Here is a 14,163-nt window from a genome sequence, read left to right as displayed (position 1 = left end):
GTGGTGAGCACAACTACCACAAGAAATGGGTATTAAAGAGGTGCACATCCAATTGGCTTGCTGATAAGTACTTGGAATCTTTCAGAGCTGATAAGAAGATGACACTAGGGAATTTTGCTAGAATAGTGCAAAAAGAGTGGAATCTGACACTAGCTAGGACAAAGCTTGCGAGAGCTAGAAGAATAGCAATGAAAAGGGTAATGGGTGATGAAGCAGAGTAATATAAGCTGCTGTGGGACTATGCTCAAGAGCTAAGAAGGACCAATCCAGGCAGCACATTGTATCTGAACCTTAATGGTAATCTTTTTACCTCACTTTATATGTCACTTGATGCTTGTAAGAGGGGCTTCCTTGAGGGTTGCATACCTTTAATATATTTGGATGGATGTCACTTGAAAACCAAATATGGGGGGATAATGCTGATAGCTGTAGGTATTGATCCTAATGATTGTATTTATACAATAGCTCTAGCAATTGTTGAAGTTGAGTCACTAGCAACTTGGAAATGGTTCTTAGAAACTTTGAAGGCAGACCTTGGCATTGAAAACACATATCCATGGACACTTATGACAGACAAACAAAAGGTGAGAACTTAATGATTCATTGCTGTTATAGTAAATCTTATTGTTATTTACCTAATGTTGTAGACCTAATTCAATTTTTCATTGTGTGCAGGGCCTCATTCTAGCATGCAGCAAAGTATTCCATGAAGCTGAGCATAGATTCTATGTTAGACATTTGTACAACAACTTCCAGCAGCACTTCAAAGGTGAGAACCTGAAGATACAACTTTGGAAATGTGCTAGGTCCACCACTGTGAATCAATGGAATAGAAACATGGAAAAAATGAGGGCACTAAACCAGAAGGCATATGAGTGGCTAGAAAGGATGCCTCCAAACACTTGGGTGAGGGCATTTTTTAGCACTTACAGCAAGTGTGGCATACTTTTGAACAATAGCTGTGAGGTTTTCAACAACTATATCTTGGATGCTAGAGAAATGCCAATTCTCAGTATGTTGGAGCACATCAAGGGCCAATTGATGAGTAGGTACTACAACAAGGAGAAAGAGGTTGGACAAGTGTGGCAGGGACCAATCTACCCCAAGATTAGGAAGAAAGTTCAAAAGAATTCAGAGTTTACCAACACTTGTTTTGCAGCACCTTCTGGACATAGTATATTTTAGGTGTAGGATAGGGGGTATCAGTTTGTAGTTAACATTGAGCTAAAACAATGTGACTGTAGAAGGTGGGATCTCACTGGTATACCTTGTTCACATGCCATTTCTTGCCTAAGGCATGAAAGTATACCCACTGAAACAATGGTCCATGACTGCTATACTTCAACAATATTTCTGATTGCATATGGTCCCAAGATCTATCCATGTGCTGACAAGTCCATTTGGGAGAAGGTCCAAGGACTTCCTGTTGTGCTTCCTCCTCTGTACGAAAAGAAGGTGGGTAGACCTCCTAAGAATAGAAGGAAAGAACCAGTGGAATTAGAAGGAACTAGTGGAACAAAAATGTCAAAGCATGGAATGCAAATGACTTGTAACTACTATGGGGATCAAGGCCACAACAGAGCAGACTGTCAGTTAAGGAAGTCAGGAATAAGGCCCAAACTGCAGCCTGTGAGGAAAACAATGGAAGAACCACAAGAAGAGGACCCTACACAGCAAATGGATGACAACTTAGATGAAGAACCAATGATTACACAGGTAGTATGGACTGACCAAATATTTTACTCACAATACACCAATTTTACACTATGCTTGCATAGCTAACTGTCTATGCTTGTAGGAAACCAACACACCACTATTGTCACAGTTAACAAACACTATGCTTTCACAGCTAGAAGAAGAGGTATGAAACTATGCTTTAACAACTACTATTGTCACATTTAACAAAGAGGCCTCTTTAACAAACACTTGTTTTCTCAGTCTTCATAGACCAGCAGCATGGTGAGGCAACAGGAACCCATGCCAGCCTCTGCATTCATTGAAACAAACCTGCCAACCCTAAGACCACTGCCACCTACAACTGCATCAAAGCTGGGGAGGTCAACAGCATGTAAGAGAAGTGCTAAGGAGGGTGACAAGTCCAAAGGTCAGCAGAAGAAGGGAGGAGACCCTAAGTGTCAGTGTTTAGGACCGGGGGATCCTCAACCAACTAGTGAATTTATGCTACGTGTTCCCAATCTCAAATGGTGATGCAAAGAGACACAAGGCTTATAATGGTTCAGGCAATTGGTGCCCTACGTCTAGTCTGAGAGATCAATCTTGTATTCCTTGCACCGAAGTGCTTGTAGTAGGGGGTTACAAGCCAGGTGAGAGAGGGAGCTAGTCCCAGGTCTTGGCGGGGAGTGATGTGGGCTGCTTGAGACGTTGCTCTCAGGCGGTGGGGAAGTGTGCATGTTATAGGGTGTTGTTCTTCGTGAGTGCCTGTCTCTCCCCTAGAAATGGTCTAAGTCCTTTCCTTTTATAGTTGAAGGGAGGACAAGGATAGTACTTGTGCTAACTATACGGTGTCGTGTGAACGGAGGCGGCGTGTTCGAGCCCTGTAGCCTATTCCTATAGCGGCGTGGTCGTCGGAGTGGTCTGTCCTTGAAGTGCTGGGGCAACGTGCTGGTCACATCCAATCCTGTGTGTCATGGAAGCTCTAGGGCTGCCTCAAAGCGGGTGCGGTGGTCAGCGTGCGGTCGCTATGAGTTGACTGCGCATGAGGCCAGGGCTTGGTTGGCGCTGAGGCCGAACCGTGGTGGGGGTCTCGGTAGACGTGAATCTTGAGATGGCCAAGGCCCTGACATAGGGTGCCGAGGCTCGGAGGGAGCGATCGTTCTGGTACGCTGGTTCGGAGGCAATGATGACCCAGGCCAGGCTTCCCATGCCGCGTTGTCTATGGGGCGGGGATTGCGGGGCCCAATGCAGTGCGAGCGTTGATCATGGGCACAGCGCCAGAATACAGTGGCTAGTAATCCCCGCCGTGCCCCGTCACAACCAGTATGGCGCCGATGCAACTTCTTGTCCCGTCGGCCACTCCATAGTGTTGAGCCATCGTCTAGCTAAGATTGCGGGAGTGGTTGACGCATTAATAGGACGTGACATGCTGTCGGGAAGACTGGTCGAGGCGGGAGCGACGGGTTGTTGATGAGCCGGCCTCGAGCGATACGAAGAATAGCTGTCTCATTCGAGGCTGTACACACGGGGCCTCGGGCGAGACAGAGATTGGGCTCCTTGCCGAGGCCTCTTGCGAGAGGCCTCACACGAGGCGGAGATTATGTCAGGGCATTGAGACCTCCCGTGCGAGGCCTTAGGCGAGGCGGAGAGCCGGTGGGCTCGGACGGGGCCGGCGATGAACCCATGGCTTACCTTCTGGCTTCGTTGTTGATGGGATTTAAGTGACTCTTTTGGTGTATGCTTGGGGTACCCCGTTCTATGGTACCCGATAGTAGCCCCCGAGCCTCAGGGGGAGTGCGTGCACTCTCCCTAAGGGTTTGTCGAGACTTGGCTTGCAGCCGCTCCCGTAGGGATTGTGTTTTGCTTTTTGAGGTTTCGGTGGGTGCGCGCGAGCGCACCCGCCGGGTGTAGCCCCCGAGACCCTGGAGGAGTGGAGTCACTCCTCTAGGGGCTTTTTTCATGTTTTGAGTGAGGAGTTTTTATCATATTTGCTGAGCCCACAAGTGAGAGTTTGGGTCACAGGGTTTCGGCAAGGTCGCAGGGAGAGCCCCCGAGCCTCCGCACGAAGCAAGAGGGCGGTCAGGGGTGCCCCTGATTTTTTGTGCGGCCCTCATGCTTCCTTTTCACTCGGAAGGAGGGGTGAAATGTGCCAGGCTACCCTCGGTGGGCACGAGCGGTGGCACTTCTGGTGAGCTGTTATCGGGTAAGTCCGAGTGGAGGCCCGCGCCCCATTTTCTAGGGGACGGCTAGTGGTCCGGAGACGCACTCCAAGGGTACCGAAGGGTTTCTCTAGTGGGTGCCGAGGCCATTCGCTGGGCCCCGGTGGCTCAGTGCCTCCCTATGGTGGGATCCCATTCAGAGACCTCCCTACCGGTCTCGGACACGACTTAGGATGCCCCAAGCGATTGTTTGCTCGGGCCTCGGCCATTCATGGGCTCGCCCATAGTCATCCCTGACTCAATTGCCCTAGGGCAGCTATCGAAACCTTAGGGGGCCTAGCCTTCGAACCCCTGGACCGTAACGGGCTCGGTGCCCTTTATCGTATTTGTAACGAAACTTCTAGCACGGGCTTAGGTCGTTTGTCTTTGTCTTGGGTGCAGGAGGAGCCCCCGAGCCTCCGCCTGGAGCGAGAGGGCGGTCAGGGGTCCCCTAGCTTTTTTGTTCGACCCTCACATATCCTTTTCATTCGGACGAAGGGGTTGTTTGCCGAGCCCATTTGGGTGCGAGCTTGGGCCGCTGGGTCTCGGCAAGGTTGCAGGAAGAGCCCCCTAGCCTCTGCATGAAGCGAGAGGGCCATCGGGAGTTCCCCTGGCTTTTTGTACGCCCCTCGCGCGTGAGGGTTTGTTTGCCGAAGCCCCTTTGGGTGCGAGCCTAGGTCGTAGGGTGTCGGCATATCTGTAGGAAGGGCTCCCTAGCCTCTGCACGGAGCAAGAGGGCCGTCAGGAGCTCCCTTGACTTTTTGTACAACCCTCGTGCTTCCTTTTCGCTCGGAAGGAGGGGTTGTTTTGCCGAGCCCCCTCGAGTGCGAGCCGGGGTTGCTAGGTCTTAGCAAGGTTGTAGGAAGAGCCCCCTAGCCTCTGCATGGAGCAAGAGGTCTGTCAGGGGTTCCCCTGGCTTTTTTGTATGACCCTCACGCTTCCTTTTTGCTCGGAAGGAGGGGTAGAATGTGCCAGGCTACCCTCGATGGGCACGAGCGTTGGCACTTCCGGTGAGTTGTTATCGGGTAAATCCGAGTAGAGGCCCATGCCCCGTTCGCTAGGGGACGGCTAGCGGTCCAGAGACACACTCCAAGAGTCCTAGAGGGTTTCTCTAGTGGGTGCCGAGGCCGTTCGCTGGGCCTTGGTGGCTCGGTGCCTCCCTACGGTGGGATCCCATTCGGAGACCTCCCTGCTGGTCTCGGACATGACTTAGGGCGTCCCAAGCGTTTCGCTTGCTTGGGCCTTGGCCCCATGTGGGCTCGCCTGCGGTCGTCCCTGACTCTATTGTCCTGGGGCGGCTGTCGAAACCCCTAGGGGCCCAGCCTTTGAACCCCTAGACCGTAATAGGCTCAGAGCCCGGTTCCTTCATCTGAAAGGAATGGGGCAGGGGAGGGGGGAATATCTTCCCCATTGGCTCATCAACGGCTGGCGCACCTTTCGAGGTGGTTTTCTAGGGAGGTGGAACGACGCCTGCTGCCACAGTGGTCGGGCGTGACGTGGTGGATGGGACATAACTGTTCCTGCAATTAATGAGAAAAAGGTGGGCGCGTGGGTGGTAAAATCAGATCGGGGTTAACCGCACCGGATCCAGGGGAAACTTCTTTGATTTCATCGCCCGTCCGTTTCGCCTTCTCCCCGCATAAATACGCAAAGAGCCTTGCCCCTCCTCACCTTACCTTGCCTGCGTTAGCTCTGCCCCCATCAAGCCATCGCTAGAGCAGTAGGTGCTAGGAAGAAGAAGGGAGAAGAGCGAGCCAGGGAGAGAGCGAGAAAGAGAGAGAGAGAGAGAGAGAGAGAGAAAAACTCACCGCCGCATTCGATCCCTCCACCGCATCCATGGCCAGCGACATCATTGTCATCGAGGCGAACCCTTGGGATCCATCTGATGTCACCGCGGAGATGCTTCAGTCGCTCGTCGACGGCAGACTCCTTCGTCCGATGACAGACCCCAACAGGTCGGAGTGGATCGCTCCGTCAGGCGAGCCAGAGCCGAGGCCTCGTGACAGTTACATCGTGAGCTTCGTCTCCTTTCACAAGCATGGCCTCGGCGTCCCGACGGATCAGTTCATGCAGGCGCTCCCGCACTACTATGGCATGGAGCTCCACAACTTCAACCCCAACTCCATCGCACAGGCGGCCATCTTCGTTGCCGTCTGTGAGGGGTACTTGGGGATTGCTCCCCATTGGGAGTTGTGGCTCCATCTCTTCTGGGCGGGGCATACCACTAAGCCAACGGGCATGTCAGGCATGAGGAAAGTGACGAGGGCCAGCGGCTACACTCTCCAAGTGCGCTAGGACCGTCAGCACCTCTACATCCTAGCCCAGCTCGCGTCATCCAATCACCGATGGTACATGAGCTGGTTCTATCTTCACAACAACGACGAAGGACTTCTCCCCTACACTGGGCGGATTGTGGGGAGCTGCCTGGAGAGGTGGAAGTACGGTGTCCCGAGGGAGGATTAGCCCAAGCTGTAGCCACTTCTAGAGGGGCTGGAGAGGCTATGGGGCTGTGGCCTTACCGCGGCTATGGTCGTGGCTGCCTTCCATCGTCAGAGGGTGTTGCCGCTGATGGCTCGGCAGCGGCGCCTGTTCGAGATGAGGCCGGGTGAGCCCAATGAGGGCATCCGGATGTCCTCCTCCGCCCTTTCTGACGAGGAAATTCTTCGTTGGGTGGGGGAGATGGTGGAGGCGAAGCTGAGGGGCGGCAACCTAACCCCCATCGTGATGCGCCCATCATGGGGGTTCCTCTCGCTGGTAAGTTGTGCGCCGCTGTAGCCCCCGAGCCTCCTCCGTTTCTCCTTACTTCTCGTTCCCTTATGCGCGTTCGCCGTTCCTGCAGGGGATGAGGGACGTGCACGCCTCTCCGCCGCCTATTCCCGAGGACACGAGGCGGCAGGTGATCAACCGGGCGCACGATGAGGCACAGAAAAAGCGGAAAGACGCCAAGGCGGTGAAGCGCACAAATAAGATCCTTGCGCGTGAGGAACTGGATAAGCGCCACCGGCAGCAAAGGAAGGATGGCCTCCTGTTGGAGGAATCCTCGTCACCGTCGATATCGACGGATGCCTCGGATGGGGATGATGAGGTTGGGATGGGGCGAGGTCCCCTGGACCATCTCCTTGACGTAGGGGAGGTGGTGCCTAGGGCGTTGGCAAGCAGCCCGGCACTCCTGGGAGGAGGAGGAGGAGCTAACCCGGGGTCGGCGATTGCCCACTCCGGGGCCAAGTCCGACACGCCTGAGGCGCGGGCATTGGGCAAATGCACCGTCAAGCCCAGTGGGCTCAGCAGTAGGGCGGTGGAGCAAGTGGTGGCGGAGGCGACGCAACTGCCCCCGCAGGGGGACCGAGGGGGCGTCGGGGTCCATCGAGGACCACTGGCGCCGATGAACACAGAGGCCATGCCTCTGCCGCCGTCACCGCCTCTGCCAACAAGGGTTGCTGTGGTGAAGCGGTTGCTGCCCCGCTCAAGGTAGGTGTATTTTTGGTGGGGTCGCAGTGCTTTCCGTTCGTTCTTTTGTCTTGTGTTGACCCTGTGAACGTCTTGTCCTTAGCCGGAAGTGACCTACGGAGGTGCCTACCTTGGTGCCCCTTAAAGTGCTCAAGGTTAACCCTGGCTCCACCACCCACTGGGTGGCGGAGGCGCAAGCCGCCCTACAACATGGCGTGGCAATCGGCAAGGGCCAACCCGAAGGAGCCGGCCACCCAAGGAGGGGCTACCGAGGCGGCCCTAACATAGGAGGGGGAGGGAGCGCCTCCACCCCACGATGGTGAGGCCCATGGGTAGGATGCAGCCGAGGTTCCTTTAGCTACCGAGGCCACTAGGATTGAGGTCCCCGAGGTTCCATATGACGGGGCGACAGAGGGCCGCGGCGCCTAGGACCATCGAGGCCGCTGCGGCGGGTACCGGAGCCCTCGTGACCACCGAGGCCACGATGGCGGAGGCCGGAGCCCCTGAGACCACCAAGGCCATGATGGCGGAGGCCAGAGCCCCTGGGACCGCCAAGGCAAATGCGAATGCGGCGAGGCTGTCAGCCCAGGAAGTGGAGACGAGGGCCGCAGAGGCCTTGGCGGCACCTTTGGTTCAAGGCCCGACGCCGTTGTGGGAGAGCGCCCGGGAGGTGGAAGTTCTTCCGATCTCCTCCGATGATACTTCCGGGGCGTAGGAGATGGCCGGCGCCGAGGTGGCCAGTGTCGTGGAATAGCCGGTTCCAACCCTAGGCGAGGGAAGCTTGGCCCTCGCGTGGGTGCAACCCGAGCCCTGCGGGTGGAACCACCCGCATGTCCTGTGGCAAAGCCAGGATGATCCTGAGGCAGAGCCTCTGTTTGCCCTCAAGGACGCGGCCGAGGGCGGTCGCTGGGACATGTTCGAGCAGTATCGCCAGCTGGCGGACCAATCTCTATGGACGACGCTGTCTGTGGTGGCCAAAGATCTGCCTAGAGTCGCCTAGGTTCGTGCTTTCTTTTCCCATGCGGTGGTCTTTTTCTGAGTTTTCTTTGTAGGGATTGACCCCGGTTCTATTTCCCCCAGGAGCTCGAGACCCGATCTCTTGGGAAGTTGGTCTTTCTCCGGTGGGAGAGGGATGTCTGGGACCAGCTTCAGCGGCAGAAGGGCCTTCTTGCAGGCGCCAACAAGCTCCTATCAGCGCGGAGCACGAAGGTGGAGGACCTCTACCTTCGTTGTGCTGACGCAAAGGTCGAGGTGACCATGGCCCAGGAGCAGCTCGCCCCTTTAGTAGCACGGGTCAAGGAGTTGGAGGAGGAGCTCACCCGTGTGTCCAGTGATCGGGATGCCTTTAGGTCTCGAGCCATAGAAGCTATGGCCTCGGCCATGGCTCTTGCTGGGCAGCTAGGGGCGGAACAAAATGCGCACCAGCTGACGAAAGGTGCTTTGGATGAGGCCCTTGCAGCGGCTGAGGCCTCGCGAACCGAGGCTGTGGTTTGGAGGGGAAAGGCCGAGGGTGAGTCTTAGTCCCTTCATTTTATTCGCTTTTTCTTATGTTTGTTCCCTAACTTCCTGGTGTGACGCAGAGCTAGGGAGTGAAGCTTCCAGGGTGGCTGAGGCTTCTTGGGTCGAGGCTCAGCACCTAAAGGAGAAAGCCAAGGCCTTTCAGGTCGAGGCCCGGCACTAGGAGCTTAAGGCCAAGGGTGAGTTCTGTAGGCTTTCATCCCTATTTAGCTTGTTTTTTTTTTCTCTCGCTCAACCCCATTCCGTTTTTCGTGGTGCAAAGTCAGAGGCAAAGGTCACCCGGGCTACCGAGGCTTCCGTCGTGGTGCAGATGGTGCTCGAGACTGAGATCAAGGAGCACGATGCGCTGAAGGGTGCCGCTCGTGCTGCCTGCGAGGCCCTGGTGGTCGAGGGGGTTCAGTCAGGCAGCTCCCTTAGGAGCCATCTGATTGCGTTGAGTGGTCAAGTGCATGAGTGGCTCCGAGGAGCACTGCATACGGGTGTCAAGCATGCACTGGCCATCATCGCCTCGCACTACGTCGGTGTTGACCTCCAAGCCATCAGTGATGGCTACGTCTTGCCCGATGATGATGATGAGGCCGACGAAGTGGTGACAAAGCTGTTGGAGGTGGTGGAAGGCCCTAGCATGGCGCTAGCAACGTTGTTCTAAGAGGAGGTGGTCCCTCCCCCATCGTCTGCCGATGCCAGGGGTCCTGAGCCTTGACCTAGGCCCAAGCGGCCATGTAAATAGGATAGGAATTAACTATGTATCATAACGTTTGTGGCCGTGGAGGCCTTTCTTTTGAAGTACTCGTGTTTCTTTAATCGTTCGTCTTGTATTTCCGAGCCTCTGCCCTCTTGTTGTCTCTGATCTGATTTCTTTTGCAAAAAACCTCTTTGGAGCCTAAGCCGTCCCCTGGGCGAAAGGTGGTGAGGGAGCGCCGTAGCCCAGAGGCTTAGGCCGTCTCACAACTCTACCGGCCTTCTGGCCCTAAGATGGGCTTGTGGTCCATGGGTTTTCCACAACCAATTCGTCAGAGCGTGCTAGAGGGTTTGGCGTAGGAATTTTTTCAAAAAATGACTAAAAATGGCGCGTGGGACTTAGGGGGAATCCCCCATCTAGCCCCCGAGGGAGATTCGGTTCTACGGAGGCAGAGCCGAGTCTCCCTTACAGTGTCCTCATGTTGCTGAGACCAACGATGGGCTCGAGGGGGGGGGGGTTTCTCAAAAAATTAGAACAACTAAAGAACGCTTTTCAATTGTATTATGAGAAATAACATATATACAATGCTTGGAATTTTAAGGGTAAAAGCGACATAGCTGTTCTATATTCCAAGCGTTGGTGAAGATTTGGCCCTTCTTGTTGGCTAGCTTGTAGGTTCCGGGCTTTAGCACTTGGGCGATGATGTACGGTCCTTGCCATGGCAGGGTCAGCTTGTGGTGACCCTTGTTGCTCTACGCCAGCCTCAACACCAGGTCGCCTACCTTCAAGTCTCAGCTTCGGATGCACCGGGCCTGATAGCATCATAGGGTTTGCTGGTATTTAGCCGAGTGCAGCAGCGTGACGTCTTGGGCTTCCTCCAGTTGGTCGAGGGCGTCCTCTCGGGTGGTGCGGTTACTTTGTTCGTTATAGGCCTATAGCCTTGGGGAACCATATTCCAAGTTAGTGGGGAGGATGGCCTCGGCCCCATAGACCAGGAAGAAAGGCGTGAACCCCATGGCTCGGCTTGGAGTGTTCCTTAGGCTCCAGATGACCGATGGGAGTTTGGCGAGCCATTTCTTGCCAAACTTCTTCAACCGGTTGTAAATTCTTGGCTTGAGGCCTTGTAGGATCATGCCGTTGGCACGCTCTACTTGGCCGTTAGTCCTTGGGTGTCCTATGGCCGACCAGGCCACACGGATGTGGTGGTCATTGCAGAACATCAATAATTTTTTGCTGGTAAACTGTGTCCCGTTGTCGATGATGATGGCGTTAGGAACCCCAAACCTGTAGATAATGTCAGTGAAGAACAACACTACTTGCTCGGATTTGATTTGATTGATCGGACGAGCCTCGATCTATTTGGAGAACTTGTCGATTGATACCCATAGATGTGTGTAGCCCCCGAGGGCCTTTTGTAGAGGCCCAACCATGTCGAGCCCCCCGCACGGCGAATGGCCACGTGATGGGGATGGTTTGGAGGGCCAGAGCCGGGAGATGTGTCTGCCGAGCATAGTACTGGCATCCTTCGTAGGAGCGTACTAGCTTGGTGACATCGGCGACTGTCGTCGGCCAGTAGAACCCTTGGTAGAAAGCGTTTCCCACAAGCGTCCAAGGCACCGCATGGTGCCCGCAGGCCCCTGTGTGCAAGTCCCAAAGCAGGGCTCGGCCTGCCTTGGCGGTGATGCATCGTTGGAGGACACCGGAGGGACTTCGCCTGTACAATTCATCATTGCAGAGGACGTAAGTCTTGGCTCGGCGTGCAAGCCGTCGGGCTTCGGTCCTATCACTAGGAAGCTCTCCCCAATCAAGCCAATCAAGGAACGAGATTCGCCAATCCACGTCTTGGTCGGTCTAGGGAGGCTCGGTGTTGACTTCCATGACCTCGGGCTTGGTCGAGAGAGTCTCAGCAGCAGAGGGGGGCGTCGAGCCCCGTCGTGGGTTCGACAGGTGGGCCCTCCTCTGCTACAAAGGTGTAGTCAATGGAAGGCTTGAGGAGGTCCCTAGCAAAGACGTTCGGGGGGACCGGAGCCCGTGCCGAGGCCATCTTTGCCAGTTTGTCGGCGGCCTCGTTGTACTTCCGCGCAATGTGGTTTAGTTCGAGATCGTCGAACTTGTCTTCTAGGTGACATACCAACTTGCAGTAAGCCTCCATTTTGGGGTCAAGGCAGTTTGATTCCTTCATGACTTGATCGACGACGAGCTGCGAGTCGCCCCGGACGTCGAGACGCCGTACCCCAAGTTCAATGGCGACCTACAAGCCGTTGACGAGGGCCTCGTACTCGGCCGTGTTGTTGGAGGTAGCGAAGTGGAGCCACACCATGTAGCGCATGTGCACTTTGAGGGGCGAGATGAAGAGGAGACCCGCGCCTGCCCCGGTCTTCATCAGAGACCCGTCGAAGTACATGGTCCAGCATTCTGTCTGGACTTGAGCAGGTGGTAATTGGGTGTCGGTCCACTCAGCCACAGAATCGGCCAAGACCTGAGACTTAATCGCTTTCCGAGGCGCAAAAGTCAAGGCTTCCCCCATAAGCTTGATGGCCCACTTGGCTATCCTGCCTGAGGCTTCCCAGTTATGGACTATCTCTCCCAAGGGGAAAGACGATACCACGGTCACTGGGTAGGACTCGAAGTAGTGATGCAGCTTACACCGGGCTAGGACTACGGTGTAGACCTACTTCTGGATGTGGGGGTAGCATGTTTTGGTCTTAGAGAGCACTTCGCTGATGAAGTAAATAGGTCGTTGGGTGGGTAGAGCATGCCCCTCTTCTTGCCTTTCTACTACTATGGCAGCGCTGACCACTTGGGTCATTGCGGCGACGTAGAGTAAGAGGGCCTCATCCCTGGCTGGGGGTACTAGGACGGGAGGATTTGTGAGCAGTGCTTTGAGCCTGTCGAGGGCTTCTTCGGCCTCGGGGGTCCAAGAAAAGCGCTCGGATTTCTCAAGAGTTGGTACAGAGGCAAGCCTTTTTCGCTGAGGCGTGAGATGAAGTGGCTCAGGGCCGCAAGGCATCCCATGACCCTCTGTACTCCTTTGAGGTCTCTAATTGGTCCCATGCTAGTTATAGCCGAGACCTTCTCTTGGTTGGCTTCGATGCCGTGTTCCGAGACTATGAATCCTAAGAGCATGCCTCGGGGGACCCCGAACACACACTTCTCGGGATTGAGCTTGATGCCCCTGTTTCGAAGGCATTCAAAGGCTATCTTCAAGTCATCGACGAGATCCTTGGCCTTTCTGGTCTTGACCACGATGTCATCCACATAGGCCTCAACGGTTCGCCCAATGTGGTCACCAAAGACCTAGGTCATGCACCGCTGGTACGTGGCCCCTGCGTTCCTGAGGCCGAAAGGCATAGTCACGTAGCAGTACATGCCGAATGGGGTGATGAAAGAAGTCGCAAGCTGGTCGGACTTTTTCATCTTGATTTGATGGTAACCAGAATACGCATCAAGGAAAGATAGGGTCTCGCACCCCGCCGTGGAGTCAACGATCTAATCGATTCGAGGTAATGGGAAGGGGACTTTTGGACATGCTTTATTCAAACCGGTGTAGTCTACACACATCCTCCATTTCCCATTTTTCTTCCTAACTAACACGGGGTTAGCCAACCACTTTGGGTGGGACACTTCCTTGATGAACCCGGCCACCAAGAGTTTCTGCACTTCTTCGCCGATGGCCCTCTGCTTTTCCTTGTCAAATCGGCATAGGTGTTGCTTCACCGGTCTAGAGCTGGCCCAAATATCCAAGGCATGCTCGGCGACCTCCCTCGGTATGCCCGACATGTCCGAGGGACTCCACACGAATATGTCAGCATTCACACAGAGGAAGTTGACGAGCATGGCTTCCTATTTGATGTCTAGGGTGGCGCTGATCCTCAGCGCCCGGTCGTTGGGGCAGGTGGGGTTGATTGGGACGAGCTTGATGGCCTCCGCAGGCTCGAATGCCCCTGCACGATGCTTGGAGTCAGGCGCCTCGCCACTGAGTTGGTCGAGGTTGGTGATGAGGGTCTCGGCCTCCGCGAGAGCCTCGGCGTACTCGATGCACTCGACGTCGCAGTCGTATGCATGTTCATACGTGGACTCAATCATGATGACACCACTAGGACCCAGCATCTTGAGCTTGAGGTAGGTATAGTTGGGGACTGCCATGAACTTGGCATAGCATGGCCGCCCCAGGATGGCATGGTAGGTTCCCCTAAACTTGACCACCTCGAAGGTAAGGACCTCCTTGCAGTAGTTGGAGGGGGTGCCGAAGCAAACGAGAAGGTCGATGCGCCCGTGGGGTCGTGTGTGTTTCCCTGGCACGATGCCGTGGAAAGGTGCGGCGTCACCTTGGAGCCTCGACCGGTCGATCTCCAAGAGCTCCAAGGTGTTGGCGTAGAGGATATTGAGGCCGCTGCCTCCATCCATCAACACCTTGGTGAGTCGGGTGTTGCCGATGATCAGGTCAACAACAAGTGGGTACTACCTGGGATTCAGAACATGGTTGGGGTGGTCATCTCGATCAAAGGTGATCACCTCCCAAGACTAGTCGAGGTACCGAGGAGTGGCCACCCTGACCGAGAAGACCTCTCAGCGTTCCCTCTTTTGTTGTCGCACCGTAAGGCACATCGAGGGTCCACCAAAGATCATGAAGGCGTTGTGCAC

At 55.1% G+C, this 14,163-nt stretch overlaps 2 protein-coding genes across 2 annotated transcripts; one reads left to right on the top strand and one right to left on the bottom strand.

Moving 5' to 3' along the window:
- Nucleotides 1-7,803: 7,803 nt before the first annotated feature.
- Nucleotides 7,804-9,486, top strand: LOC136543765 (uncharacterized). Its single transcript, XM_066536129.1, has 4 exons — nucleotides 7,804-7,995; nucleotides 8,400-8,829; nucleotides 8,900-8,982; nucleotides 9,100-9,486. The coding sequence occupies exons 1-4, from the start codon at nucleotides 7,804-7,806 to the stop codon at nucleotides 9,484-9,486; spliced, it is 1,092 nt and encodes a 363-aa protein (XP_066392226.1).
- Nucleotides 9,487-13,362: 3,876 nt separating this feature from the next.
- Nucleotides 13,363-13,665, bottom strand: LOC136543764 (uncharacterized). Its single transcript, XM_066536128.1, has one exon. The coding sequence runs from the start codon at nucleotides 13,663-13,665 to the stop codon at nucleotides 13,363-13,365; it is 303 nt and encodes a 100-aa protein (XP_066392225.1).
- Between the last annotated feature and the right edge of the window lie 498 nt (nucleotides 13,666-14,163).

Source organism: Miscanthus floridulus, chromosome 3 (genome assembly GCF_019320115.1).
Source record: "Miscanthus floridulus cultivar M001 chromosome 3, ASM1932011v1, whole genome shotgun sequence".
NCBI classification, from domain to species: Eukaryota; Viridiplantae; Streptophyta; class Magnoliopsida; order Poales; family Poaceae; genus Miscanthus; species Miscanthus floridulus.
The sequence above is the reverse complement of the archived record's forward strand: the minus strand, read 5'-3'. Positions and strand labels throughout refer to the sequence as shown.

Coding starts and splice junctions, on each gene's coding strand:
- LOC136543765 (XM_066536129.1), top strand. CDS start 7,804: ATGGCGGAGGCCGGAGCCCCTGAGACCACCAAGGCCATGATGGCGGAG. Junction 7,996..8,399: donor AGAGCGCCCGGGAGGTGGAA/GTTCTTCCGATC, acceptor TATTTCCCCCAG/GAGCTCGAGACCCGATCTCT. Junction 8,983..9,099: donor AGAAAGCCAAGGCCTTTCAG/GTCGAGGCCCGG, acceptor CGTGGTGCAAAG/TCAGAGGCAAAGGTCACCCG.
- LOC136543764 (XM_066536128.1), bottom strand. CDS start 13,665: ATGGCAGTCCCCAACTATACCTACCTCAAGCTCAAGATGCTGGGTCCT.